We start from the raw sequence: 27777 nt of genomic DNA, 5'->3' as shown, positions 1-27777 counted from the left end.
ATTAAGCGCTACATAATCAATTGATCCGCTCGGTCGGTAACACGTCAATTGTGACAAGTATCATAGGTTAGGAGCTTAATTTGTGATTTAATTGCAAAAACCACAAAATTATCAATTCGCCCGTAAATATTAACGAACGTGAGTCAGTGCTGACGTAATGATTGTTTACTTGTGCTAAACCACCAAAATGGAAGTGGGTGAAGTCTCCGAAAATCCGGAAGGTATTTCCCCTTTTTGCTTAATAGCGCCTAACTCCCCCAATTTAAGACAAAATCGGGCAATTGGAGGCCGAAAAGAAGCGAATCCAGGATGAGTTCAACATGCAAAGGGCCAAAATGAAAGAACTGTTCTTGCAAAAAGAAGGTAACCGCCACTTGTGCCTTTCCCCAATTAAATGATTCGTATCCAGATGAACTGTTACGCAGAAATCACGAAAACGCACGCTTAAATTCCGAAATCGAAGAGTTAAAGCGCGAATTGGACGATTTGAAAAGTCAGTTAGTTGTGGCAGGGATGACCCTTGAGAATAGTTTTGAGCAGGAGAAACGTAAAGCCAACGAGGAAATTGCAACGTTACAACAACTAGTTCACGGTGAGGCTTATTTTACTAATTAAATCAATTGTTACGTAATTGCCAGAAACCGTGGAAGAGTCCAGCTCTAGTCGGAGTTTGTACGACAGCGAGCTTAAAAACTTACAAACGTATATCCAGCAATTACAAAACGAGATTTTAGTCCTGAAGCAGCAAAAGCAACAGTCGCCCCACCATTCCAGCCAGGTATTAACTGTCGTGTTACAGTAGCTAGTTTGTGTTAACTGATTTTAAAGGAGTCTAGTCTGGCTCCTAGTGTCGTCCTTAACGCCCTAACTAAAGGAATAGCTAAAAAATTGGGAGCTGACGCGTTCGCTGCCTCTCAAGACAGTGGCGATGACCCCGCCAGAAAGGTAGAGACCAGCGACCATGTACGTAACCAAGGCCGAGACAAGCCCCTGGCTTGTCTCAGCCTTGTGTTAGCCGCTCATTTGCCCCTATTTAGGCCCAGGAGGACCCCGAGGTGCTGCGCTCGCTCATTGGCCCCCTTGAGGACCAGATCCAGGCCCTCAAGGAAAAGCTGCGCGCGACTGACGAACAGCTACAAAGGTGTCGCGAGTGTGGCCACAGCCAGGACAAAAACGACCAGAATGTTTCGACAAACACGTCGTTCGATTCGCCGAAACATGCCACTTCGTGCGACATGTGCAGCAATTACGAGGACCAGTTGGTGGCCGAACAGCGCAAAACGAAAGAGTTGGAACTGAAAGTACAAAAGGCGGAAAAGGCGGCCGAAAGACACAAGGAGGATTTGCTCAAGGAGATCGGCTTCCGGAAGGAGATCGAGGAGAAGTGGAACGAGAAAAAGGAGGAACATAAGCAGCAAGTGGCCGAACTGACCCGGAGCACGGAATGTGCCGAGCAGGACTTGAAGGAGTTGCGGCAGGTTTTTAGCCAGACATGCGCCGAAATGAGCGAAATGTTGAAGAAATTGACCAAAGGGCGGGAGAAAGTCCAGGAGGAATTAACCAATCTCCAAAAGGAGAACGATAATTTGGTCGGGAAGTACACAATTCACTCACAAGAGCTGCAGAGTGAAGCGATTAATCTCCCGAATACTGTTGAGGAGCTTCACGAGTTGGTGCTAAAGCACCACCAGGATTTGATTATAGCCAAGATCGGGAAGGAGGCGGCTGAGGAAAAAGTCAATACTTTGCAGTCGGATATTTTATTGTTGCGAGATCAGATTACCAACGACCAACACGAGAAGGAAGTTATTGAGAATAATCTGGCACAAGAAATTGATTTGTTGAAGTGAGTTTGGGGTAATTTTAGGTGTGTTGGTTGATGTTGGTTTCAGGAAGCAGAAACATCAGTTAGAGAAGGAGAAAAAGTTGTATTTGGCCAATCAGGAGAAGTTGCAAAACACGGATAAGGCCAATTTGGCACAAATTGCAGAGCTGCAGAAGCAAATACACGAGCTGCAAACAATCAAAGTAAATTATCTATTTCAATTCAATAAAAATAGCAATACCGCATTTTCTCTCAGTCAGTTAAATTATTCAGCTAATGTAATTTATAGTTTTAATCAATCAACTAGCATTTTTCTTTTTTATCAGTTATTTAAAAAAATAATGTAGCCAATTTTTTGAATTGGAATAGCAAGTTGCGACCTGAGAACAAAGTTCTAACTGACTTTTTAACAATTTTACAGAATATATTATTTTGTAAGTTCACAGTGTGGTAACTAGTAGGAACATTTCAAAAAAATGCAGTTGGAACCTTAAAGTTCTCAAGTCGCGGAATATTTTTGCATTGGCAATTTTAGCGCCAGCTGGAAGACCAGAACAGCGAGCTCCGCACGCGCGTCTCCTCCCTGCAGCAGGAGCTCGACACGAGCGAAACGGTCCAGAAAGACTTCGTGCGCTTATCGCAAAGCTTGCAGGTACGTACCCCCTGTCCAGTTTTTCTCACCCTGAGTCCAGATGCAATTGGAGAAAATCCGCGAGTCCGACACCCAAGTCCGATGGCAGCACGAAGAAGACGTCGAGCAGTGCCCCAACTGTCGCTCCGACTTCGGCGGCCCCAAGCGCAAGGAGCACTGTCGACACTGCGGCCAGATCTTCTGCACCTCGTGTCTCACCAGAACTGTGGAAAGTGGGGCTAGCATGCTCCCGTCAAAGGTTTGTGATGTCTGTCATACTTTACTAGTCAAATCGTCGGCGCCCTACTTCAGCGAAGCGCCCCCGATGACTTAAGCAGTTAAGGTTGTATTCAAATGTCTAATAAATTCTGTTCCAATTTATTAGTTTTACATAAATTATTAATTACAACCCAATAATTATAATTTTCCTTTAAACAGTCTCAACATTACAGTAGCGCTACAAAGGTATTTACAGTACTGTGCGCCCCCGCTTCGATTAATGAAGAAGGTGGCCTTGACCCAGCTCCATCTGTTGGGCCACATGAAATGACTTCGTAACTAAACAATTGATTCAACTTTTGTTACTAACTCACGTGACGTAACCACCCTTCTTTCATTAATCAGGGCGGCTATGAAAGGAATAATGAAATGAAAAACCTATCTAATGTAAAAAATCTTAATTACGACGTTTCTTCCTGAAAAAGAAAACTGTAAATGAGAGCAAGCCACTGCAGGGATTGTTTACGATTTGAGATTGTCTTCTTTGAGGTTCTTTGGCTTGGCGCTGCGATGTGGTCTGGAATTTTCTACCTGTTTTGTCTCCTCTTTCCCTTTCGATTTTTTCGGACTCAGTTTGGGTTTTTTCAAATCTGGGCTTTTCGGACTCGTTGTGTTTCGTTTTCTCAATGTTCTGTCCAAATTTTGGACTATTTCCTTAGTTGGAGATAATTTCACCGGTTTATTTGCCTTCTGTCTTACACTCACAAAATTATTCAATTTCTGAACCCTACAAAAACGAATTAAATGTGGCACGGCTTATAAACACAATTGTATACTCTGAGCAAGGCACCAAACCCAACCTGTAAAAAAATAAGATTAAAGGAACAAACAGGACTAAAATATTTACTTTTTCATCGTTTCCAGCTTCAAGGGAGTTGAACAAAAGGTCGGGTCCATTGAAATATCAAGGCTCTAAAAAAAATTTTTAATTAAAAAACCAAACTTTTTTTTTCGCTCACATTGTTTGAAATGCTCAGGTCGCGTTCCCGCGAACGATTTTCGATGACAGTGTTTGGTAATCGACTTACTTGGACGTAAAGTTCCTTAGGAGCGCTCTGTCTTCGCAAACTTTCCTCATAAATCGTTGTAAGACTAAAAGCAAAAATGAATAAAAATAAAACAAATTTTTTAGAAAAATGCTTTTATTTAAAAGATGCCCTAAAAAGTAAAAAAATATTTTCTACCAGAGGAATATATATTTGTTTCATAAATTTTAGAATTCTAACTTGAAAAAAAAATACTCTTCTGAAGGAATACATTATTTACTTTTTAGTGCATATTGTAAATAGAAGTTTTTTTCTGAAAATTATTTATTTATTTAAAAGGGGGTAATTAACTAGCTGCCGGCAAATTACGTAAGTATGCAAAATTTCAGTTCATTCGGACAAAAACCCTTTCAAACGTAGCACAGTTACATAAAAGCTTAAAACAACAATTGATCTAACCGTTTTTGGAGCGGTTCGTCATCATCTGAATGTTCCTGCTCCCGTAAATTTTCGTGTGAAATTGGCGAACTTGTCGCTACATTTTCCCGCTGCAAGGCGGTCAGGTCGAGAGGCTCAATGTGAAAGTTGTGCCTCACTAGCGCCTTTTTCGGCACATTTTGCGCCCCCACTGAGCGTTTCTTCACAACTGTGGGGGTATCGCAACCTGGAATATTTTTATTTGGAACCAAGTCAACCAAATATTTTACGTACTAGTCCTCGCAATTTGGAGCGCGTTCCTCGAACTGTCGCACAACTGGCTCAAAATGCTCGCACTTTGCCCCAGAAAGGTGCTCAAACCGCTCATTTTCTGACTCAAAAACTGAAACAAACACTAAAGTGAAGTGAAAAGAGTTTGGGACACGAACTTCAAAGCGGACGCGGTACTGTTCATTTTCACGCGTTAGGTGCGTTATTTCCCGTTGGATATCGAGTTTTTTCATCATGATGGCTTCAAAAGCCGCGGTTATTTCGTCAGGGGGGCCTTCGGGCGTATTTGCTACAAAAACGTAATTATGGGGGAACACTTCCAAGGGTTTTGCTTACGACAGTCGCCGTGGGGGCCTGACATGGTTATTATCTCATTTATTCGCGCAAAATGAAGATTTTTGGGCCCAGAAAACTAACCTACAAAAGGCTTGGTGACGCCATGTTCGGGCCAATCAACAACCAACCTGTGCACACAACCGAAAAACACGTACAATTTATTTCAAAAAACACAATTCGCACCTTATGCTATTAACAAACGCCGAGATAATTGCAAGATACTGCAAAAATATTTAAATTCGTGGATGGAACGCCGGCTGTGACGCCGGGCGACCCTTTTCGAACCGATGCACTCTCGGGTGTGGTTGGTAAAGTCGGCCACTTGACTTGTGTGAGCGTCTGTTTACTTGTCACATTTGAATCAAGAGATCAAAAAAAGCCCCAAAAACGGGGTAACAGTTCCGATTTGGTGTGAAAAATGCGTCCAAACGAGTATTTGATATATGTTTTAGTCCCCAATTTCGGGCTTTCTTAATATGTGTCAGTCGGCCAAGGTACGCGTTGTTTTGGCCAAAAAACCTCCTTCAAAAACGTTTTTCAGAATGAAATAATGACCGATTAGGAATGATGCGATTTTATGTCGATCGTGACAGAAGAACAAAGGACTTAGAACATCCCAATGTCACGTATTACGAAATTTGGGCTTTTAAGGAAAAAGTCTGGGAGGGGTTTGTTTTGCGTGGTTTTTGACCACACTGTCGATAATCTCGCCGATTTTTGTTGAAATCGTTAAAATATATACAAGAATTTATCTGAAATCGTTTAAAGTGCAAAAACAAACAATTACAAAATTCGCTTAAACCTAACTTTACACTTAATCAAAATACATCTCACTTCGTTGCTGAAAGGCAAGGCACAATGTCATTCGGCTAAATCAATGACTAGACTTCGTTAAAGACACAACCAATCACTGAGTGTCCAACCCCAACTTATCCTGGATTTGATTGAACCGTTCCACGTATTTGGACAAGAGCCCAGGACTACTTAACGCATCCCTGAAATAAATTTTTAGATTTTATGACCAGTCTCAGTGGTTTGCAACCTACAATTAGAATTAAATACGAGCAGGAAAAAAATTAAAATTGATAACGGACGGGGCAGCAAAAATTGTATGCAAAAAACTAAAAAAATCATAACTCAAAAACTAGAAGTCGTAGAGCAAAACGTCTTGAACCGTTGAATTCTGCGGCTCATTTTACGTATGATACTGGCATTTTTGCGGCACTAGCTGATTCGAGAATTTATTTAAAAGATTTTATTATAACTTGAAAAATGGTGGATGCGCCAAGTTTAAAAAATTCGTAACTTAAAAACTATCGTTAATTTCGCGATTTTCTCGACGCGAATCGATTCCCCGGATCATTTTACATTGATTTACATCAAAACAGTTCCACTTTTTCGAATAGTTTTGCCATAATTGAGAAAATAAAAAAAATTAAAAATCCACAACAAAGAAATTTTTTTGTCGCAAAACCGAATCGTGATTTTAAAAGAAACTTCACTAAAATTACTTTGAAAATTTAGGGAACGGTTCTAAAACTTCCAATCAAAAAATTCCCACCTTGTCGCTATCCTTTGAAACCTCAAAACTTGGGGCTCTTTAGTCGGGGGCGACGTCCCCACCCATGGCATATCCGTCTTGGGCTGGTTTAAGGCACTAGGAACGAAATTCTGACTTGACACAGGCTGACCAACTTGGAAATTAACCGTTTCTCGACTTTTTCTCCGAACGATTCGTTTGCCCGAATGCCACCTTTTAACCAAATATTTCATACGACAAATCGACACAACCATAATACCAACATGCCTATAACAACAACAAAAAACAATATTTTATGCACAAAAACTAAAAAAAATTACTTGAACTTGGCCCGCTTTGGAACAATCGAGTGCTCAACCGGAGTGACATAAACCATCTCAATGAGCGATATTAGGTATTTTTTCTGCCACACCAACGCTTTACGGTAACTCTCGGACCGCAAATACTTGGCAAAGAGATAATTCGCACGTTCGGACGGATCATCAAACGGCAAATAATTGTGGTGCTCCTCCAACGCAACGATTCTCTCCTCCAAAACCAACTTCTCGTTGTTCAAACGCGCGATTAAATCAATCATTTGCTTGTTATCGCGCGCCACGGCGTTCAGTTCTTTGATTTTCTCCATGATTTGGTCCGGGACTAAGTCACTCGATTTTGCTTTATGCTCCGACAGCAGGCGCTTTAATTTGCGAATTTCGGCCTTACTTTGCTCCTGCAACACTTTACACGCGCCCAATTCGTTGACTTTCGCTTCCAAATCGGCCCTCAAAAGTCGCTCGTTGTGCTCAAACGCCGAAATTTGCGACTCCAATTCGATTATTTTCTCGTTTTTCACGCCCAGTTCGTACTTTTTACTCTCCCTCAAGTCCCTCAAAGCCTCGTCCTCAACGTCCATCGTTTGAGTCAACTTCGTCCGCAACTGGCCGATTAAAACTGCGTCCTCTAATTGGACGCGTTCCAGCTCCTTTTTCAAATTTTCGTATTTTTGTTCCAAAAGTTCGAATTTTGTTTCGACCGCTTCGCGGGCTTTCACCAATTGTTTGTTTACAGATTTCTGTTTTTTCAATAGTAGTTTTAAGCCGTCCACATCTTCACTTTCAAGTGAGCCCTCACCGACCGCATTCAACAAATTCGCATCCAAATAAGCCGAGTAATTTAACTCGCGCTCAATTTGACTCGTAATATCCTCGAGCGATTTTTTATCAACACTCAAAAGCTGGGCTTTTAGCGTGTGCAACTCCTCAAACAATTCGGCGTTTTTCTTCTGTTCGTCGCGCAAACGCCGACTGAGATCGACCACATTTCCCGTCTCTTGCAATTTATTTTGAATCGTTTCCAAATTCGTGTGAAGACTTTTACTGTCAGCCTCCATATGCTCGATTATTTTCTCCTTTTCCAAGAGGAGGTGTTGCAAGTGACGCAGCTCTTCGCCCACTTCTTCATTCCTCTTCCTCAAAAGGGGAATTTCGGCAATCTCCTCCTCTTTTATCTTCACACTGTTCTTCAATTCGTTGTTCACTTTGTACAAAGTTTTCACTTCTTTGTCCCGCGATTCGAGTCTTCTGCTGCACTCCTGTAACTGTGCTTCGCTTTTCTTCATTTCTTCCGTGCCTTGGTCAAGCCTGGCTTGGATCTCTTCGTTTTGCAACCGCAAATTGGCCTCAAGTTCCTTACTTTTCTTCATTTCGTCGTTTGCTTGATCAAGTCGGGCCTGGATTTCTTCACTTTTGGTCTTTTCTTCTTGAAGCAATTTCCGGAAATTGGCCTCAATTTCCCCATTCTTGGCCTCAAGTAACTTGATTTGCTCCTCACTTTTCTTCTGTTCTTCTTCAAACAATTGAGTGGCTTTCTTCAAATTCTCCTCAGTTTCGTCCAAATGCGTTTGCAAAAGCTCAATTTTGCCTTCAAGTTGCTTCAATTGGTCGTCTTCAAAACGGACGTGTTTTTCGGTCGAGTTTGCTTTATTCGGCAACGACAAAAACGTAGTTTCGTGATTTTTTCGTCCGGGGATTGGTGATATGGGGAACGAATCGGTCATTTGTCGTCTACATTGTTCGAAATTCTCCAAATCGTGAATCGAAACGCCCGACAAAAGCAAACGATTCAAAGACTCGACTTCTTTCTCGTCCAAATTCAATAATTTACTTTCTTCTTTCAATTTTGCATTTTCGGAGCGTAAAAACTCGACTTGTTCCTGCATTTGTACAACGAGATCGTCCTCTTTTTCACGCTCTTCGAGACGTTTTTTCGTTTCGTCAATGTTTGATTTTAGCTGCGCTATTGTTTTGTCCCGCTTGGCAATTTTTTCCTCCAAACTTGCGATTGTATTTTTCAAATCGTAGTTTTGCACTTCCAACGATGTGTTTGTTTGTTTCTCAATGTGTTCGGCACGAATTCGTTGTTCGTCGAGACGTATTTGGAGATTTGAAATTAGGACCAAGTGATCGGAGATTTGTTTTCTCAAAATTTCGCGCTCGGTTTGCGACTCCTGAAACACAAAATGTGCTGAAATCTTGCACACTTACGTAATTTCCATAAAAGTGCAATTCTATTCAGTCAATCACCAACAAATCTGACATTTTTACGAAAAAGTCGTTAAAACTACTACTCAAAAGCAATTTTTTGTTTTTAATTTCTTCTGGACTTACCTCTAGATCGTTTTTGAGGGCCACGATTTGCATTTCGAGGTCGCGGATGCGTTTAAGCGCTGCATCTTCGGCCCTCGAATGCCTCAACAATTTTTCCTTCAGGCGTGCCAACTGCTGGAGGGGAATTTCGCATTCGTCGTAAATCGAGCGTTCTTGAATTGACATATCTTCACTGGGGGAACTACACGTTGTGGAAACTGTCGAATGGAAACCTTCCAAATCCTTCGTTCGCTTGTCGAGAGTTGTTTCAAAATCGCTCAATTGATTTTTGATTTGTTTCAGGGCGCCTTCACTGCCCGCAATCTCACTGGTCAGTCGTAACCTTTGAACTTCATTCTCCAAATCGCCAACGTACTGATGAAACTCTTTTGTGTTTTCCGAAACGTCTTTTTTCTCGTCGGTGACTTGTTGTTTCACGATTATCTCCAACTCGCTCACTATAGACCTCAATTCCTCTTCGGTTGAGGTTTTAACTCTGACTTGTTCCTCCAAGTCCCGGATAATGTCCCTCAACTCGTAGATTTTCTCAACGGCTTCTTGTCGCTCGCCTTCCACTTCTTTGACTTTCTTCTCGCCAACTTCGACTAACTTTGACATATCACGCAGTTGTTGTTCCAGATGTTCGACCTGGAAGAGAGGACGAAAATTTCGATTATATTTTCGTTTGCCAACTGAAACGCTGCGCCAAAAATAACTCCCGAGTTTCCTGTTCTTTATAAATAGGATTTTCTAAGACTACTATGCTACAGGTGAACCCTACACTACACCCTTTTTGTTTTCATGCTGTTATTTGTGCGAAAGTAAGCAACACACCATGAGATAGACTGACAAACCTCGGTGGTGTAACGTTCATAGGTGGCCCTATCCTTTTCCCTGTCTCTTAAATGGTCTTTTAATGAATCGATTTGCTTCTGGGCATCGTCGCGTTCTTGTTCGCGTTCGGCGGCTTGATCCTCCAAAAATTGACAAGTTATTTTGTATTTCTTGTCGGCGGCCTCGATCTGAGCAAACACGGAAAATGGGAGTTTAAGTTTAAGGGTGATAAAGCTGCTTAATCGCTTTGTTATTTGAATAAATGTGATAAAGTGATAAGCAATGAGTCAAAGACGGTGAAATGAAAGCGAACCAAAATTCGTGAAAAAACAGGAAATCAACGACGTTATTTCAGTCTGAAATAAATCGAAGTCATTGTCTGATTGTTTGTTTTTTGGCCAATTACCTAATTTATACGTAACTGTTTTCCGTTGTCTGCACCTGAATTTAGTGTTTGCTAATTAATAACTGATTTTTTTCAGATTTTTCTGGATTTCTTTACAATAAATATTAATTAATTAAAAATATTGTGGATCAGTTTTATTATTATCCTGTTAGTTGAATTTAATTTCGTTGAGAAAAAGCCGTAAAATCATAAAAGTAGACCGAAAATGGTAATATTTTTGTCTTTTTGTCAAGATAAAACTTTTTCGTTTAATTTCGCTAACACTGGCTGGAAAATCACGATGTTTGATCCAAATTGATGTCATTTTAGCTTATATCACACAATTAAGTGCATTTGAACTTTATTTTATAAGATAATGCCAAAGTTTTTCTTGATTTAGTTTAATTTTGAACGATTATTTTTTCAAAAAATAAGCTAAAGAACTACAAAGTTTGGTCGAACAATGTGTTATTTTTATAGTAAACACGTGTTTTGAGCAAATAATTCTCAAAATTACGTCTCTTTGATTTTTTTATTTTCACTATTAAGCATTTCTTACAGATTTTATGCACAAAAGAATATTTATCACTTCTTGTTCAACTCCAGTTCCAATTATATTTCAGAAACTATCAAGAAATTAATCTGATAAATTCTGATCTGCAATTAGAAAAGGTGTAGAATGACAAGAAATAATTTTTTGCAGCGATTAATATTAATTAATTAATTTTTATTATAAGAAATTCTTAGAAAAATTCCGCAAAAATTCACACGCTTTATAAATACAATTCATCTTTTCTGTACTTCAATAAAACTGTCAAAGGTCCAGATAATTTTTCGATAAAATCACTTGGAAAAATTCCCTCAATCATCGGTCTTGGTGTAATAATACAAGAAAATTAACAAAAATTAGGACATAATTTTTTTATTTAGAAAGTACTCATAATTCTTTTGTTTTTAGTTCAAACCGTACTGTCAGCAATATTTTTTTGCAAAAAGTGACTTTTGAAAAAACAAAATCCAACTCAGTAAAAATTAATTGAATTAAAAAAAATTACTGAATTTTAAAGAAAATCTGCAAAAGTTTAAAAGCCTCTTATTTTATCGTTTAGAGCATTTTCCTGTAAAAAAGTCACCCAAAAAAAATAGCCAATTATCCCTAACTTTCTTTGAGCAGTTGGAAAAATACTAAATTATTAAAAAAACAACAAAATAAAGACAATTTTACTTAAAAATATTGGCGAAATATTCATATTTCTTGTTTTTAGTTCGCCACCGTAGTCCCTGTAATTTTTTTTTGCAACAAGACACAAAAAAAATATATATAAATTCAATGAAACAAAACCCAAATCAGTAAAAACTAACTAAATTAAAACAAAAAATAAAATCCCAATTAAAAATTAAAAAAATGCCTTGACAAAAAATTCCCCAAAAGCCCCAAAATAACAAACCTGCTGTTTCAGATCCTCCCGCTCCCTCCTCGCCTCCTCCACGATTTTATCCCCAGCCCTGGCCAACCCCTCCACCAACTTGACCACATTTTGATCCACTTGACTGCGATTTTCCACCAAAACTCTTGCCTCATCTTGTAACACACTCAATGCGGCAACAGCTTCAGCTAAAAATCCTAAACTTACAAAAATCACCAAAAAAAAACACACACAACTCACCCAAACCCCTAACACCACGATCCCCATTTTCACCGTAACCTTCCGACACAATTTCCTTGTGCCCATTTTCGATCAATTCGGCGATTTTATCACGCGCTGTTAGCAAATCACATTCGAGATTTTTTTGCCGTTCGATGAGCTGTTCCAGTTGATTTTCAAGCGCCCCTCTGTCTGTCTCAAGCGAATGAATTATACTTCTGGCCTCTGATAATTGATCAACCAATTCGTTTTTAATCTGTGTTTCGTTGATCAATTTCCGGGTTAATTCCAACGACTCGTTTTTACGTTTTGGAACCTCAAGTTCCTCACTTTTTGCAAAACTTGTGCTCAACTGTAGAATGGCATTGGCGTCGGCTTTCAGTTTCTCCAAACAGGAACCAAGCTCGCTCTTTAAATCAATCGTTTCCAAATCCTTATCGGGCGAATTGTCGATCAAATCAATCAATTCGGTAAAATTCGGTGTCAGATGAACCCTTTTAACGCCACTGGTGTTCTCAAGCGAGTCTAATTCTCTCTCAATTTGTGTGAAATTTTTCGTCATGAGCTCCTCGACCAAAGTGTTATTTAGCTCATCCTCACACTGTGTGAAATATTTAATCAACTCGCCCAATAAATTGCGCAACGCCAGAGTTTGTTTTTTGAGTAAATCGCGTTCTTTGAGTAATTCAAGTTCGCCTTTACTCAAACTGTCCGCATCTCGAAGACTACGTCTGCGTGCACGTTCTAAAGCAGCGTTGAGGTTTTTCAAGTGTTCGTCTTTCAAACGAGCGATTTCCTCCGAGTGTTGCTGCTTGAGTGCGGCAATTTCGGTCTGGTATTTGTCGGCAAAACGTGATTTGAGCTGGAGGAGCTCTTCAGGCCAGTCGTCGTCAAGTGAGTCGCTTGCGACAAGTCGCTGAGTGAAAAAGTCAAATTACCAACAAAAATTTAAACAAACAGTCGCTCCCAACTATAGATTAGGACACGAAACGACGTACAAATTTTTTAAAAGTTATTTAATTCATTTTTAAATCAGTTAATTATTTTTAAAAATTTGGTCAAAGAACGTCTAAAATCCACAACAATACGTTGAATTTTAGTTCATTTTTCAGCGAAATTGTATCAAAAATAAATCAAAAAGATGACCTACCTTTTCAAGCCTCCTAGCTGAGAAATCTCAAAATTAGATCTACTCTTTTTTTTTAAGGAATACATTATAGACAACAAATTTTGGTCAGTTTTTTTTGCTGGGGAAGAGCGACAAATCTCCAAGGTAAGTCTAACATTACATAGTTCTTGTTTTGTTTTTTTTTAGTGTTTCAGCAATTTTCCAGCTTGAAACGTAATTATTTTGCAAAATTTCGTTATGAGTAAAAACAGGCAAAAAAACAGTAATATGTCTGACTTTTTCCAAACTTTATGAACAATTTTTGAAACCAAAACAACATTTTTTCGATTAATTTTGCTAACACTGGCTGGAAAATCACGAAATTTGATCCAAATTGATGTTATTTTAACTTATGTCGCATTTCAACTCCATTTTGTAAGATCCTGCCAAAGCTTTATTTGATTAGTTTCACTCGTTTTTTGATTTTTGAGCGAAATTTCTTCAAAAATAAGCCGAAAAACTATAAAGTTTGGTCGTAAAAGATGTTATTTTTATATTTTTCAAGCAAGTAAACAAGTGTTTGAGATCATATATTCTCAGTTTCTTGGGAGAAACAGTGAAAAAATATAAAAAAATAAAATTTTCTTTTTTCTTTTTCGAGTTTCTGATACGGTGTATTGAGGGATTATATCTTAAAACTTTGCACAAAAATAAGTCGAAACTTCACAAAGTTAGACTGAAAATTTAGTGAATTCGCTTTTTTTTCGAATTTTTAAACTTTTTTTGAGATAAAAACTAAGTTTCTTCAGAAAAATTTCGCTAAAAGTCGGTGAAAATTAGATTATTTCAAGCAGATTTCATTCAGAGATTCATTCATTGTAAAAAAACTTTTTACAACAACAAATTTTAATGAAAAACAATGTTATTTCTACATTTCTGGGCTTCCTTTCTTTCTTAGCTCGTTTTTGAGCAAAATTTCTTCAAAAATAAACCGAAAAACCTATAACTTGTCGAAAAATGTGTTATTTTTTATATTTTTTCGAGCAAGTAAACACGGGTTTAAAGTTATATTCCCAGTTTCTTGTGTGAATTCTGCGTCATTCGGATTTCTAAATACATTTTTGGAATAAAAACCAATTTTTTTTTAGAAAAATTCCCTGAAAGTAAATGAAAATTAAATTATTTCAACCATTTATCGCACAAGAACATTTACAACAATAAATTTTCATCAAAGAAAATGTTATTTCTGCCTTTCTTGAACATTTAAGTACGTTCTAGAGCCAAAACCCCGTTTTTTCTCCTTGATTTCGCCGAAATGAACCGAAAAATCACCAATTTAAATCCAAAATTATCTTATTTTTGGCTTTTCCAGGCACGTTATCCAGTCAAAAACGCACTTTTTTCCAGAAAAGTTCATTAAAAACAGGCCGAAAAGTCATGTTATTTTAGCCTTTGAGAAACTAACAATTTTTTTCGAAAAATTTACGTAAAATTGCATGAGTAATTACAGAATTAGTTCGAAATAAATGTTATCTTATCTTCTTTAGGTTGAGACTGATTTATTTTGCAAGAACTTTTGAAAACACAGCTAAAAATCACAAAATAAATTGAAATTGTTGTTAATTTATCCCGATTTAGCTGTTTTTTGAGCAAAATTCCGTCAAAATAAGCCGCAAAACCACATTTCGTCAATAATCAAGCTCTGTTTTAAAATTTTAAGTGTAAAGATGTCAAATATTTTGTTAAAATCGGCTTGGTCTCGTAGAATTTTTTGTAAGGAATTTAACTCTACAATTTTTTTCTAACATTTTTGTTGTATTTTTAACCATTATTTAACCATAATTTTTAGTCGTCAGTTTTTTTCAGTCTTTTGACTAATTTAAAACGATTTGGAGCGATTTTGTACTTGGTTTCGAGTCCGTACTCCCAACACACAACCCTCGACCTACCTGTATCTGCAATTCTAACGCAGCAATGATGTCAATTTTAGCTAGAGTGACTTGTTCTTGCAACCGTCTCTCATAGCTTTGCACCACTTCATCAATCTCAAACTCGCCCGAATTCGCCTAACAGTCATGCAGTTAGTACACAAAAACACAATTAGAACCAACACAAAACTTACAACTTCCTGTTGACTAGTCGTAACAATCCGACCCCTCAACTGCCGATTAAGATCGTCAATTTCCTCGTTCAAACTCTTCAATTTCTTCTCATGCTCAACGTTTAACTCATCGACACGATTATCGTAATCCTCCCTCAAAATCTCCAATTCAGCGTGATACTTATTCTGCAGCTCACTCTTCATGAGACTTAAATCGAACTTGAGCAAATTCCGAAACTCAAATTTGCCAATTTCGGACGTGAGACGCTCAAAATCGGAATCGGACAAATCCTCCAAATTGAAACCATCGAAAATTTTAATCAACTGAACCAAACTCTGGCGCAATTTAACCAAATCCTTCCTTGTGTAGTCAACTCTAGTGTCGCCCCCTGGCCCCACAAAGTCCGAACTGAGCTCGGAACACGAACTCGATTCGGACATTTTGCGGCTCTGCTGACTGAACACCTCCTCCGAGTAACTAAAATTGCAAAATTACGACAAATTTTTTTACAAAATCAAACAAACTTTTTCTCCAAATCGGCGCATTTCTTCTCAAAGTAGGTCCGCAACTCCTCCATTTCCTTCGAATGTTTGGCGTCCAACTCGCTCTTAATCTCGCTCTCACACTGGGCTTTATCCGAACTAAACTTGGTCTAAAAACACACATTAAAAAATTATCACTTTGTGACTTGACCAAACCTTCAGATTGCTAATCTCGTTCTCGAGCGCCCTTTTGCTCATCTCCACGTAACTAGCGAACGCCGCCTTCAACTCGCCGAAAGGCGCCAACTGTGGGGGCCCCAAACTGTGCTCAAACTGCGCGCAAATCTCGTCAAAGTCAAACGATTTTTTGTGGTCCTTGAGCAAGTTTGAGGTTTTTTCCAGCTGTTCTTGCAACTGCGCGATTTCGCTCCTAAAGTGTTGTTTCATTTCTTCGCGATTTAAAATCGCCTGTTGTAACGAACTGGTCAATTTTTCGATTTGTTCGTCTCTATGTACAATAGCGTCGCGGTACTCGACTAACTTATTATGGCATTCCTCTTGGAACTGTTTGTACTCGGTGGTGGTGGTCCCCAGACTCGACGTGTTGCTCAACAATTCGCGAAATGAGTCGAGTTCGGAAGTTAGGGCGGCAATAGTGGTGTTTTTGACTGCGATCAAATCCTCAAAGTCTTTGACTCGTTTGCAAACCTCGTCGTTTAGGTCGAAATTGACGCTTTTGCCGGCGTTGTAACTGTTTAGGAGTTTGTCGTCGAGGTCCACGTTGGCGAAAATGTTCAAGCTTTCGTCGGAATCGGACTTGAACTGGTCGTTACTTAGGATTTCCTCGAGGATGCTTTGAGCGTGTGTCCGCCCCTCCATGTTTGTACTAATGAAGCGCTCTAGCCCGTTTAGACTAACGAAACTACTCGTGTAACTATCACTAAGGGATGGCGGTTTGGGCTCCAGTGAGATCCTCTCATCTGGGGGGAAATTGACGAGCAGCTCTGGCAACGAACGGTCGTTTTCGACGCTTGATAGGTGCTCGGAGATCGTGCTTGTCTCGGACAAAGGCGGGGTTAGGGACAGAGTCAAGCTGCTACTACCGGAGTCTCCAAGGGGGGCACCCTCCTGGCCGAAGTCTATATTTAGCCCACATTGCACGTTCTATTAATAAGACACTTACCCGATTGGTCGAATCGCCCTCCATTATGCCACAAAGGTTTATTTTAACCCATTAAACAATAAATAAAATTGCAACAAACGTCAAGTGTGACATTTTCGAGTTTGTTTGTTGTTGTTATAGGCGACTTGATTGATTGGTTTGGCGACAAATTGGGAAAATGGGACGTTAGAATTTTTATTTAATTTAATTGGGACGAAATGGCACCTAATTGTACAAAATGACACGAAGTACGGCACTCAAAAAGCAAACAATTTGAAAATTTTACGGTTAGGAATTGGGCGATTGAGCCGACATCTGGCACTATGAACATTACAGTCGACCAACTGTACCCACGATTTTTTCTACAGCCAAGGTCACACCAGGAAAATTAATAAAATAATCGTAAATCATTATAAAAACATCAATAAGCTGTAACATCTCCTGACCATTCTAATGTGTTCCTATTACAAATTAAAATTTAACTGCGTTTTATTTCTGCATTTTTTATTCTCATATTCAAGCAATGCAAACTGATTTTTTTCACCCCCTCTATATCCTGCAATTTTCTTTATTTTTGCAGGAGATTAAGCCCTTCGACTGTAAAAAAATCATGTTCGGACAAAAATTCTTTAAAATTTCCCGATTTCGTAAACTTTATCTTTAAAAATTCATTAAGGTCCCAAGGGGTGTTTGTCCGAACATGATTTTTTTACAGTCGAAGGCCCTATCAAAGGGCTTATTCTCCTGGAAAAATAAAGAAAATTGCGGGATAAAAGGGGGTGAAAAAAATCAGTTTGCATTGCTTGAATATGTGAATAAAAAATGCAGAAATTAATTGAATGGTCAGGAGATGTTCTACAAATGTGATATACAAGTCATCGTAACAGCTTATTGATGTTTTTATGATTTACGATTATTTTGCTAATTTTCTTGGTGTGAACTTGGCTGTATGGTGGGTCGACTATAATGTTCATGGTGCTATCTTCACCGGTAGGTCAAGTGACCTGTCATTTTCACGCACCAAATTCAAACCGGACAACTTGCGCAATAACCAAACAAATATTTGAGCTGCAAATATGCGTCTTTTATGAATAAAAATTACTATTGTAATACCTTGATCCGTCTAGACCATTGTAAATCATTGATTTGCTTGTAAAGATAACACGATTTAATAAATGTCCCCATTTAATTTTCGCGTCATTATTTAACCGAAAATGTCCAGTTTTTACTTGTACTATACCGCGTGCGTGGGTAAGTCCCCCAATAGTCACATAATCGAACGTAACCAATTTTTTACCAGCGAATTTGATTGCGTTCACTGTGGGGCTTGCCTACGGGTTGGCGTCCCCCCTCCTCCCGAGACTCAACGGAAGTGTGGACCCCGATAACAACCCACTGGACCCACCCCCAACCCCTTCCGAGGAGTCTCTAATCGCGTCTTTACTATCACTTGGAGCTATTTTCGGCCCACTTTTAACCGGTCTCTTTGTTGATAAAATCGGGCGGAAAAAAACGCTCCTAATCGTGGCTTTGCCCATAATTGCGTCATTCCTGACCATGGCTTTCGCCCATTCGGTGGTACTTTACTACATCGCGCGTTTGGTCATGGGTGTGGGGGCGGGGAGCGTCTTCACAGTCATGCCCATGTACCTGGGGGAGATCTCCGAGGACCGCAACCGCGGCACTTTGGGGTGTCTCATGTCGACGTTTATCGCCTCTGGGGTGCTTTTCGACTACGCCGTGGGGCCGTTTTTGACCGTTCAGTGCTACTGTTTGGTGTGTTTGGCGCCTCTGGGGGCGTTTTTGGCGCTGTTTGGGGGGTGGGCCCCCGAATCGCCCCAATTCCTGGCCTTGAGGGGCGATGAGGGGCGCTTGAGGGCGTGTTTGGCCAAGTTGCGGGGGTCGCGGGACGTTGATAAGGAAATTGTCGGTGTTAGGGAGAGTCTTAAGGGGGCTCAGGGCGGTTTGAGGGAGTTGTTTCAGTCAAGGGCTAGTCGCAAAGGGTTGGTTATAACCGTCGGTTTGATGGTTTTGCAGCAAATGGCTGGGATCAACGCTGTGAATTCGTACTTGCAGACGATTTTCGATGCAACAGGAAGCGGGCTTTCACCGGAAATCTCCTCGATTATTATAGGAACGGTTCAGGTCTTCACCACGGTGTTAACATCGTCGCTTGTGGATAGATCGGGGCGGAGGATTCTTCTTTTATTTTCAATGGTCGGGTCAGGTGTTTCTCTTGTTTCGCTTGGGTCGTATTTCTACCTCAAAAGCAACAGTTTCCAAGTCGATACACTCTCCTGGCTTCCAGTAATGAGTTTAGTTGTTTTTATTATCTCGTTTAATATCGGCTTGGGGCCGATTCCGTGGGCCGTCATGGCGGAGATGTTTCCGCCAAATGTTAAATCAATTGCTTCGACTTTCTCCAGTATTGTGTGTTTTATTGCGGCTTTTACCATCACTTTGATTTTTCCGTCGTTGGCTGAGGTGCTGGGCATGGGGCAGGCCTTCTGGTTTTTTGCTACGTTTTGCGCCCTGGGGGCGGTTTTTGTCTATTGCGTCCTGCCGGAGACCAAGGGGAAGAGCATGCAGGAGATACAAGCGCTTCTGGATCGAAGTTTTGTCAAATAAATTATTTTTTTTTTTAATAAATTTTGATACGTAAAAACACTGGTTTATGAATTACCCACCTCGAAAACTAGAGCTGATAAAAAATCTGTTGGCAATTTTGAAATCAGCAACAACAGCAAAAAATTCTGAGACAACAGAAAAGCGAAAGACTAAAAGTTGTCTTTTTTTAAATGCTAACTTGAGTTACTGTCACCCAAAATGAAAATGACACCCACAACTATAACATCAGAAATCGTAAACTAGTTTTGAGAGAAGTCTGATATTTCAAACAATTATCTTCACTAATTAGAAAAAAATTATCGAAAACTGTTTTTTGGCGGATTTTTAAACAGGTTTTTGAGATAAAAACTAAGTTTTTTTTTTGAAAAATTCACTAAAAGTAGCCAAAAATCAGATTACTTTAACCAGCTTTTGACTAAAGATTTATTTATTACAACATCAAATATTTTGTTCAAATTAGCTATTTCTGCTTTTCTTTGGCATTTAAAACCGTGCTATAGCTAAAGTTTAAATGCAAGATTATATTATTTTGCAATTTATGTGAGTTTCTCTCTCGACTGCACTTATTTTTGAGAGAAATTTTGTCAAAATAAACGGTTTGGAAAATTAGCACGTTCTTTTTCTGAGTTAAAAGTAGTAACTTTTCGCTAAAGAAAGCCTAAAAGTCATCCAAATTGAGGCAAAAATTATAGTTTTTGCGTTTTTTTTTAAAAAGGGAAATAAATTTTACTCAAACCAAACCCAAGAATCAGAATCAACATTATTTAAAATTTTTTAAGGTTGGAAAATTACTGGAGAGGGACCATAAATAAAACCAAAAACGAGTTATGCAACGTTTCGTCTTATTTCATAACACATCATCAGGCTGAAGACAAGTTATAAGACAATAACAATTTAAAAAACATAACTTACCAAACAAATAATAATAACTCGTTTTCAACCTGATGATGTCATGTAATAAGACGAAACGTTGCATAAATCTTTTTTATTTCTAGTTTTATTTATGGTTTTTCTAGTAATTTTCCAACCTTAAAATTTCAATTATTGGAAGACGTCAAACTGGTGTGATTATCAATTATTTAGGAAATTATTACTAAGTGTTTTCTCTCAATTATTTCGTTAAAACTGGCCGAAACATCGTCAAATTTGGTCAAAAAAATCTTATTTCAATCAACTTACTTCGCTTTTAAACCTAAAACTTTTTTTTTATAAGTTTTTGTGAAAACACGCCTCAAAATCACAAAAATTAAATGACTTTGTTGTTATAATTTGTCTGTTTTACTTGATTTTGCTTGTTTTTAAGCAAAATTTCATCAAAAATTAACTGAAAAACGACAATACTTGTCCAAAGAGAGCCATTTCTTATTTATCAAGGTTTTTATTTCATTTTTGAGTTATTTACCAAAAAAATAACAAGCTGAAAAATTACTCAATTGATCTTCAAACAAAAAGAAAATAGAATTTGTGATGATTGATGCCAAGGACTGACTGTGATGGACGCCTCATTTTCATTTTCGGTGACTGTACCCGAAAACTATTAGAGCTGGTGGAAAAAATCTGTTGGCAGTTTTGACATTAGCAAAAAATCTGAAGCAACAGAGAAGTAAATGACTAAAAAAACCGTGTGCATTTTTCTAAACAAACTAAAAAATCTAAAGCAATAGATGTAGTACTTTAACCTAGTGCGATAATTTTTAAACTCTTCTTCCGTCCTCCCACAAAATTGCTCCCATTTATCAATTCTTTTTGTAACTGTTATTTTTCAGTAGAATAGTTCTCAAGACAGTGACGCCAATAAGGTAAATATTTGTGCTTTCCCAAAACCAGGAAGCAAAATTCCAATCCCCTTTGTCCAGATTAAGCGTGTGTATTGCAAACTGATGTAAAAATTGCGTCACCACATTGCACCCAATTCAACAACTCAAGTATTTACTTAAATCCGTAATAAATTCGTAACTCAGGATTTACAACATGCCTTGTTCTTCAGATAACAATTTCGTCCAACTATCCCATTTATCTGTTTATTTTTCCAACAACAATGCCTCGTCAAAAACATAAATCAATATGACACAGTTCCCCAAAAGCGCTCACCATGGCCGAACCGTCTCTCCAAGAAGTGGTCTACAAGCCCACCACCGACACCCCAACCCCCACCGCTCTAAAACCCTCCACCGCCCCCACAACCAGCGCCTTCCTCAGCTTTTCCGCCGCAATCGGTGAGTAAACCCCGGTTAAAAACCGCCAAAACCGTCAATCCCCAGCCGACCTGGCCGCCTTCTCCGCCGGCGTGGCCTTCGGCTGGCCTTCCCCCGTCCTCCCGAAGCTAGCCGGCCACAACAACCCATTGGGCCGCCCCATCACCCACACCCAAGCCTCCTGGATCGCCGGGCTGGTCTGCTTGGGCGCCATCCTGGGCCCGCTGCTCGCCGGCCCCGTCGCCGACAAACTGGGCCGCAAAAAGGCCCTAATCCTGGCCGCGTGTCCCATGACTGGGTCCCTGCTCCTGGCGGCGTACGCCACCACACTCCCATGGTTCTACCTCTCCCGGTTCGCCATGGGCGTGGGCGCCGGCAGCGTCTTCACGGTCCTGCCCATCTACTTGGCCGAAATCGCCCAGGACCACAACCGCGGCACGCTGGGCTGCTCCATGGGCGCGTTTGTGGCTTCTGGGCTGTTGTTCGCCTTCGCGGTGGGTCCCTTTCTGGAAGTGGGGACGTTTTGTCTCGTTTGTACCCTCCCATTGCTGGTTTTCCTGGCCGTTTTTTCGGCTTTTGTCCCAGAAAGTCCCTTTTTTCTGGCCGCGGCTAACCGGAGCCGTGACTTAGAGCAAAGTTTGATGAAATTGAGGAACAGTGAAAATGTTGGGGACGAAGTTTTGGAAATCACGCAGCGGGTTTTTGAGGAGAGGAAAATCAAAACTGGCCTTCTGGATTTGTTCAAATTCCGGGCGTTGAGGCGCGGTTTGGTTGTAACTCTTGGAATTGTGATCCTGCAGCAATTTGCGGGAATTAACGCCGTTTTGTCGTACTTGCAGACGATTTTTGAGGCTTCCGGAAGTGGGCAAAGCCCGGAAATGGCCACAATTATCATCGGGGTTGTGCAAATGGTCGCAACTGTGGTCACGTCCCTCCTGGCTGATCGTCTAGGCCGCAGGGTTCTGCTGCTGACTTCGGCAGTCGGGTCAAGTGTTGCGCTCCTGGCTCTAGGGCTGTATTTCTACCGCAAGGGCCAGCACCTGGAAGTTGGGGCGATTTCCTGGCTGCCGGTGGCCAGTTTGGTCGTGTACATGGTGGCGTTTAATGTGGGCTTGGGGCCACTGCCGTGGGCTGTCATGGGCGAGCTTTTTCCCTCAAGTGTCAAGTCAGTGGCGGCGGGTTTTACGTGTTTTATCTGCTTCGTGGCCGCGTTTGTTATCACTCTGTTGTTCCCGATTTTGTCGAATCTTGTGGGGATGGCGAATTCGTTCTGGTTTTTCGCAGGGATGTGTCTTTTAGGGGCGTTTTTTATCTATTGGATGCTGCCGGAGACCAAGGGCAAGAGTGTGCAAGAAATACAAAAATTGTTAGGGGGGGATTGATTGAATAAAAGCACTTGCAAAGTATGGGGTGTGGTTTTATTTCGCCTAAATCATTGAACAAATAAAAAATCTCAATTTAAATATTGAGGTAATTAGGTGCGGTGGAAATTTTCGTCAAAAACTGCGAAATTCCAGGTGGTTTGGCCGACATTTGCAAAATAATCAAGCAACAGTTTTTTGCTCAGTTTTAATCGCTTTGTGATTGGTCCGTTAAATAGTTGGGAGTGCAATCTCCCACCCGATATCCAATGACGAACGCTTCAATCGTCTTGCAATTTTTTGTGCACCTGATAAACAAGTAAGAGGTGATTTTTATATTTTTATTGGTCAATTGCTCATTTCTGGGACAAATGAGAGTGAACTGGTTTTTAGGGTTGGTCTTTCTCACAGAACGGGATTTTGTCTTAGGTGTGAATAAAATGGTCGCTTTTGCTTAGTTTTTGAAATAATTTATTTTTTTTGACGAAAGCACAAAAACTAGGAAATGCAAAAAAGTAGGACTTTCGCAAACTAATTATAATTAAAATCTACATATTTGGCTTAGAAAAATTTATAAATACAGTTATAAAAATTAAAATAAATAATTTTTTTAAATCAAAACTAGCTACGTAAAATATTTTTTTATTTTAGAAGCAAGGCTGATAAGTGATAAAGTATGTATATTTTCAAAAATTGAAAGTTTGAAAACTGACAAAAAAACTTTAACAACTTTAACGCTAAGAAACTAAAAAGTGAAACTGAAATTCTAAAAAACTAAGAACTGCTGTAGAAATGTAAAAGAGAACACTAATAAATTGAAAACCACGAAAAACTGATGAATAATATGAAATAGATACTGTGCAGAAATAAAAAAATAAAAATCTGAAATACTGGAAGCCTAAGAAACAAAAAATTTTTAGATGTAAAATAAATAATCATTTTAAGTAAATAATAACAGCGTTTTAAATTTTCATCGCGTGTTTGTGAATTTTCTTTAATATGAACTGAAACTACTGTTAAAAAAAACATGTTAAAACGTTTGAAAATGTTAAAATAATGTCGTTTTGAACTTTATACTTTAAGATTTTTTAGCCGGGTTTATCAAAATTTTATTAAAAAACTACGAATTTAGCGCATAAATGTACTATAAAGTTTGAAAAAGTTAAAAATTATGCGATTTTTGACCAAGTTTTGTAGTTTTTTAGTTCATTTTTAACAAAATATTACTCTAAACGTAATTTTCTTACTCTTACTCTTACTTTGGTAGCTTATTTATCTGTTTTATCAAAAAGTCACAGAAACTAAGAAGAATTACATAAACTTTCTTTGTTTGGCTTATTTTTGAGAAAATGTCGTTGAAAGCGATCTAAGTTAAAATTAAAAAAACAGTAACATAAATTTTTCGATGCAATTTTGTAATTTTTCAGCTAATTTTTGTAAAAAATTTTGTAGAGAAAAACAAAATAACCTCATTTTTGAGGAACTCGGTAAACTTTTGGTTTATTTTTAACAAAATTATGCGAAATAATAATTCATTGTTAAAAAAACATGTTAAAACGCTTGAAAATAATTAAATAACGTCTTTTTTAACTAAATTTCGTAATTTTTTCGCCGGTTTTTATAAAATTTTTCAGAATAACTGAGAATTTTATTTGTTCAAAAACGTTCTCAAAGTTAAAAATATGCCAATTTTCCATCAAATTTTGTAGTTTTTTTATTCACTTTCGCCAAAATACTACAATTCGTAGAAAGTTGTTTCATGAAATATTTAATTGTTTCCTGATTATTTTTCCAACAATTCGTCCCATCGGAACATTCTTTATCTAAGTCTTACAAAAATACACAAACTGTACCCGTATTTATTGCAAAAATAAAATTTCCACTTTGATTTGTATTGTCTCAAATGTTTCCTTTTTTAAAAAAACAATTGATTTGGAGTTTTTTTTGTCGTTGGCTGAGGTGTTGGGCATGGGACAAGCCTTCTGATTTTTTGCCATCTTTTGCGCTTTAGCGTTTTTTTTTGTCTATTTTCGGAGACCAAGGAAAAGTTTTGTCAAATAAATAATTTTTTTAAGTAAATAATAACAGCGTTTTAAATTCTCCTCGCGTGTTTGCGCTTCCGTCCTCCATGTAATTGCTCTCGTTTAGCAATTCTTTTTGTATCAGTTTTTTAGCTGAAACTAAAACCAGGGTAAATTTTCTCTTTTTTTTTGCAATAATGTGCCGGGATGTAGTTAAAAAACCTGAAAAAGTTCTTTACAATGTCACCAAAAATGTATATACTACTGAGGCATTTTTTATTATTAGTATTACTCTTGAATTTTCTTCAATATGAACTGAAACTACTAAAAACTTTTTAAAACTCATTAGCCAAAAAATTAGTAACTTAAGAATTACAAAAATACGACGAAAACTAAACATTTAATCAATTTATTATTTTTTTAATTAAAATAATTTTTTTTATTTTTATAGTGACTTAAGATAACTGAAACAGCAGCGTCCACCAATTTTGAGGTCATTAACTCAAAAAAAAGCTCCAACGTCATCTTTTGTGTATCCTAAATCCCCAAATAAATAACTCTTGTTATAGTTTTCCCTCTTATCTATTCAAAGTGAGCCAAGACCACAAAGTGCCAACTCATTCGATCAGCTTCTGTATTTTTCAAAATATTTGCTTTTTTAACCTTAATCCTCCTCAACACTGCATATCCTAGCCAGACAAGGCCACAAGCCCGCTTTATGCATTTCTTCCCGCGATAACAAAGGTTATCATTCAGCGCCAACTAAACCAAAATGCAAGAAATACCACTCGACGAAATCGCCCATAAAGACACTTCTCCAGCCCCAAAAAGGCCAAAACTCAACTTCTATCTCTACCTCGTCGCTTCAATCGGTGAGTACAAGTCGAAAAACCAGCCAAAAAAAGTGATTTTCCAGCCAATTTGCTGGGTTTTTCAACGGGAAACGCCATCGTTTGGGTGGCCCCAGTCCTCCCAAAACTCCTTTCAAGTGCCGATAACCCCCTCGGACGCGTTATCACCCATTCGGAGGCCTCATGGGTGGCTGGCTTGCTACCACTGGGCGCGATCTTCGGCCCTTTCCTCGCCGGAAAAATCGCCGATAAAATCGGACGTAAAAAAAGTCTCCTTGTTTTAGCTCTCATCAAAGTTGGCTCGCTTCTAATTACGGCCTACGCCCACTCGATTTGGCTCTACTACGTGTCGAGATTTTCGATAGGGGTGGCAATAGGCACGGTTTTCGCAGTGCTGCCAATGTATTTGGCCGAAATCGCCCAAAACCACAACAGGGGCACTTTGGCGTGCTCCATGGGCGTTTTTATCGCAATTGGGTTCAATTTCACCTTCCTCCTGGGCCCATACCTCACCATACAGAATTTCAGTCTGGTTTGTCTCGCCCCCTTGGCGGTTTTTCTCCCGTGTTTTGTTATTTTGTGTCCCGAAAGTCCCGTTTTTCTGGCAACCAAACATGAGCGCAAACAACTTGTTAAAAGTTTGCTCAAACTTCGCAACCAATCAATCGAAACGGAAATAGCGCTTTTGGAAACGTCCCAAAACCGGGAACCAACCACCAGTGGGCTTACAAATCTGCTCAAGACAAAATCGTTGCGTAAAGCCTTCGTTATCTCCCTAGGGCTGATAAGTTTGCAGCAATCGGCCGGCGTGAGTGCGATAATGTCGTACTTACAGACCATCTTCGAGGCCACTGGGAGCAAATTCGCGCCGGAGATTTGTGCAATGATCACCGGTACCTTCCAGGTTTTTGGCACAGTTCTGGCCTCCACGATTGTGGATAAGGCCGGCCGTAAAATTTTACTCTTGTGCTCTTCGGCTGGAATGTCCGTAACTTTGTTACTTCTCGCGGTGTATTTCTACCTCCAGGGGCATAAATTTGCAGTTGTGGCGAAGTTGTCCTGGTTGCCCGTTTTATCGCTTGTGGTTTTTATCCTGGCGTTTAGTTTTGGTCTGGGGCCGGTGCCTTGGGCCGTAATGGCCGAGGTTTTTCCGGCAAGTGTTAGGTCGCTGGCAGCGTCTGCCACCAGTGTCACTTGCTTTGTTAACACTTTTGTGGTCACTGTTGCGTTCCCGTCCATGGCTTTGTTTTGCGGAATGTCGAATTGTTTTCTGATTTTTGCGATGATTTGTCTTGTCGGGACGGTTTTTATTTATAAAGTGGTGCCCGAAACGAAAGGGAGGAGTTTGCAAGAGATACAGAAATTGTTAGAAGGGAAGTGAGTGTATTTATTGTAAAAATAAAGTTTCCACGTTGATTTGGGTGTTTTAATCAATTTTCCTGTGATTCCCAAACTGAGCAATGCCCAAATATTTGAGCAAAATCCTCGATTTTGATCTTTTTTCAATCAATTTTTGCAAAAATTTTTGGAAAAAGTTAGTTTTGTTTCGAAAAACGTGCTTAAACACTTTATAAAACTGACAAATAATACAATTTTATGGCTAATTTGACGAATTTTCTGTTAATTTTCAATTTTCCTGTGATTCCCAAACTGAGCAATGCCCAAATATTTGAGCAAAATTCTCTATTTTGATTTTTTTTCAATAAATTTTGGCAAAAATTTTTGGAAAAAGTTAGTTTTGTTTCGAAAAACGTGCTTAAACACCTTATAAAACTTACAAATAATACAATTTTATGGCTAATTTGACGAATTCTCTGTTAATTTTCAATTTTCCTGTGATTCCCAAACTGAGCAATGCCCAAATATTTGAGCAAAATCCTCGATTTTGATCTTTTTTCAATCAATTTTGGCAAAAATTTTTGGAAAAAGTTAGTTTTGTTTCGAAAAACGTGCTTAAACACTTTATAAAACTGACAAATAATACAATTTTATGGCTAATTTGACGAATTCTCTGTTAATTTTCAATTTTCCTGTGATTCCCAAACTGAGCAATGCCCAAATATTTGAACA

General features: G+C 38.9%; 6 protein-coding genes and 1 long non-coding RNA gene across 13 annotated transcripts; 5 read left to right on the top strand and 2 right to left on the bottom strand.

Moving 5' to 3' along the window:
- The first annotated feature begins 80 nt into the window (after positions 1-80).
- On the top strand, positions 81-2837 carry Rbpn-5 (Rabaptin-5). 2 transcript variants are annotated; one of them, XM_008199025.3, is made up of 9 exons: positions 81-221; positions 268-363; positions 410-592; positions 639-778; positions 829-945; positions 1038-1846; positions 1893-2028; positions 2361-2477; positions 2518-2837. In XM_008199025.3, the coding sequence occupies exons 1-9, from the start codon at positions 188-190 to the stop codon at positions 2788-2790; spliced, it is 1905 nt and encodes a 634-aa protein (XP_008197247.1). In that variant the 5' UTR covers positions 81-187; the 3' UTR covers positions 2791-2837. The 2 variants fall into 2 exon arrangements, with proteins under 2 accessions (XP_008197247.1, XP_008197246.1); XM_008199024.3 differs by having other exon boundaries at positions 829-963.
- LOC660737 (uncharacterized) lies at positions 2819-5064 on the bottom strand. 3 transcript variants are annotated; one of them, XM_008199022.3, is made up of 10 exons: positions 4949-5062; positions 4766-4893; positions 4588-4718; positions 4433-4541; positions 4181-4385; positions 3695-3827; positions 3583-3647; positions 3512-3535; positions 3202-3462; positions 2819-3151 (listed from the first exon to the last, which is right to left on the bottom strand). In XM_008199022.3, exons 2-10 carry the CDS (start codon positions 4788-4790, stop codon positions 3133-3135), a joined length of 972 nt encoding a protein of 323 aa, XP_008197244.2. In that variant the 5' UTR covers positions 4791-4893; positions 4949-5062; the 3' UTR covers positions 2819-3132. The 3 variants fall into 3 exon arrangements, with proteins under 3 accessions (XP_008197244.2, XP_976356.3, XP_008197245.2); XM_971263.5 differs by having other exon boundaries at positions 4766-4846; positions 4894-5048; XM_008199023.3 differs by lacking the exon at positions 3512-3535 and having other exon boundaries at positions 4949-5064.
- LOC107398536 (uncharacterized) lies at positions 5015-5862 on the top strand. The gene is made up of 2 exons (XR_001575352.2): positions 5015-5259; positions 5307-5862. It is a non-coding gene; the product is annotated as an uncharacterized LOC107398536 (long non-coding RNA).
- Plp (Pericentrin-like protein) lies at positions 5513-17019 on the bottom strand. Of its 4 annotated transcripts, none has more exons than XM_064357434.1 (12): positions 16673-17019; positions 15706-16617; positions 15532-15659; positions 15028-15484; positions 14855-14971; positions 11819-12713; positions 11600-11775; positions 9787-9954; positions 8954-9580; positions 6626-8793; positions 6327-6572; positions 5513-5760 (listed from the first exon to the last, which is right to left on the bottom strand). In XM_064357434.1, the coding sequence occupies exons 1-12, from the start codon at positions 16694-16696 to the stop codon at positions 5673-5675; spliced, it is 6006 nt and encodes a 2001-aa protein (XP_064213504.1). In that variant the 5' UTR covers positions 16697-17019; the 3' UTR covers positions 5513-5672. The 4 variants fall into 4 exon arrangements, with proteins under 4 accessions (XP_064213504.1, XP_972088.2, XP_064213506.1 ...); XM_966995.4 differs by having other exon boundaries at positions 11600-11766; positions 16673-17017; XM_064357436.1 differs by lacking the exon at positions 9787-9954 and having other exon boundaries at positions 16673-17018.
- Positions 17020-17783: 764 nt separating this feature from the next.
- On the top strand, positions 17784-19295 carry LOC660844 (facilitated trehalose transporter Tret1). Its single transcript, XM_967047.4, has 2 exons — positions 17784-17902; positions 17952-19295. The coding sequence occupies exons 1-2, from the start codon at positions 17866-17868 to the stop codon at positions 19277-19279; spliced, it is 1365 nt and encodes a 454-aa protein (XP_972140.1). The 5' UTR covers positions 17784-17865; the 3' UTR covers positions 19280-19295.
- A 1565-nt stretch (positions 19296-20860) lies between these two features.
- LOC660897 (facilitated trehalose transporter Tret1) lies at positions 20861-22880 on the top strand. Its single transcript, XM_967094.3, has 3 exons — positions 20861-21078; positions 21353-21495; positions 21541-22880. Exons 2-3 carry the CDS (start codon positions 21372-21374, stop codon positions 22854-22856), a joined length of 1440 nt encoding a protein of 479 aa, XP_972187.1. The 5' UTR covers positions 20861-21078; positions 21353-21371; the 3' UTR covers positions 22857-22880.
- Positions 22881-25499: 2619 nt separating this feature from the next.
- Positions 25500-27123, top strand: LOC660951 (facilitated trehalose transporter Tret1). Its single transcript, XM_967145.4, has 2 exons — positions 25500-25728; positions 25773-27123. The coding sequence occupies exons 1-2, from the start codon at positions 25629-25631 to the stop codon at positions 27086-27088; spliced, it is 1416 nt and encodes a 471-aa protein (XP_972238.1). The 5' UTR covers positions 25500-25628; the 3' UTR covers positions 27089-27123.
- The last annotated feature ends 654 nt before the right edge of the window (positions 27124-27777 follow it).

This window comes from Tribolium castaneum, chromosome 6, assembly GCF_031307605.1.
Source record: "Tribolium castaneum strain GA2 chromosome 6, icTriCast1.1, whole genome shotgun sequence".
Classification (NCBI taxonomy): domain Eukaryota; kingdom Metazoa; phylum Arthropoda; class Insecta; order Coleoptera; family Tenebrionidae; genus Tribolium; species Tribolium castaneum.
This window is presented reverse-complemented; position numbering and strand designations above follow the sequence as displayed.

Excerpts from the sequence above, each read along its gene's own strand:
- Rbpn-5 (XM_008199024.3), top strand. The coding sequence starts at position 188 with ATGGAAGTGGGTGAAGTCTCCGAAAATCCGGAAG. Across the intron at positions 779-828 it reads CGCCCCACCATTCCAGCCAG|GAGTCTAGTCTGGCTCCTAG; the intron begins GTATTAACTGTC and ends CTGATTTTAAAG. Across the intron at positions 1,847-1,892 it reads CAAGAAATTGATTTGTTGAA|GAAGCAGAAACATCAGTTAG; the intron begins GTGAGTTTGGGG and ends TGTTGGTTTCAG.
- LOC660844 (XM_967047.4), top strand. The coding sequence starts at position 17,866 with ATGTCCAGTTTTTACTTGTACTATACCGCGTGCGTGG. Across the intron at positions 17,903-17,951 it reads GTACTATACCGCGTGCGTGG|CGAATTTGATTGCGTTCACT; the intron begins GTAAGTCCCCCA and ends ATTTTTTACCAG.
- Plp (XM_064357434.1), bottom strand. The coding sequence starts at position 16,696 with ATGGAGGGCGATTCGACCAATCGG. Across the intron at positions 11,776-11,818 it reads TCGTGGTGTTAGGGGTTTGG|GATTTTTAGCTGAAGCTGTT; the intron begins GTGAGTTGTGTG and ends TTGTAAGTTTAG. Across the intron at positions 5,761-6,326 it reads TTTCAAAGGATAGCGACAAG|GGATGCGTTAAGTAGTCCTG; the intron begins GTGGGAATTTTT and ends AATTTATTTCAG.
- LOC660951 (XM_967145.4), top strand. The coding sequence starts at position 25,629 with ATGCAAGAAATACCACTCGACGAAATCGCCCATAAAGACACTTCTCCA. Across the intron at positions 25,729-25,772 it reads CTACCTCGTCGCTTCAATCG|CCAATTTGCTGGGTTTTTCA; the intron begins GTGAGTACAAGT and ends GTGATTTTCCAG.
- LOC660897 (XM_967094.3), top strand. The coding sequence starts at position 21,372 with ATGGCCGAACCGTCTCTCCAAGAAGTGGTCTACAAGCCCACCACCGAC. Across the intron at positions 21,496-21,540 it reads CAGCTTTTCCGCCGCAATCG|CCGACCTGGCCGCCTTCTCC; the intron begins GTGAGTAAACCC and ends GTCAATCCCCAG.
- LOC660737 (XM_008199022.3), bottom strand. The coding sequence starts at position 4,790 with ATGTCAGGCCCCCACGGCGACTGTC. Across the intron at positions 4,386-4,432 it reads GCTCCAAATTGCGAGGACTA|GTTGCGATACCCCCACAGTT; the intron begins GTACGTAAAATA and ends AAAATATTCCAG. Across the intron at positions 3,536-3,582 it reads AAGCTGGAAACGATGAAAAA|GTTGGGTTTGGTGCCTTGCT; the intron begins GTAAATATTTTA and ends ATTTTTTTACAG.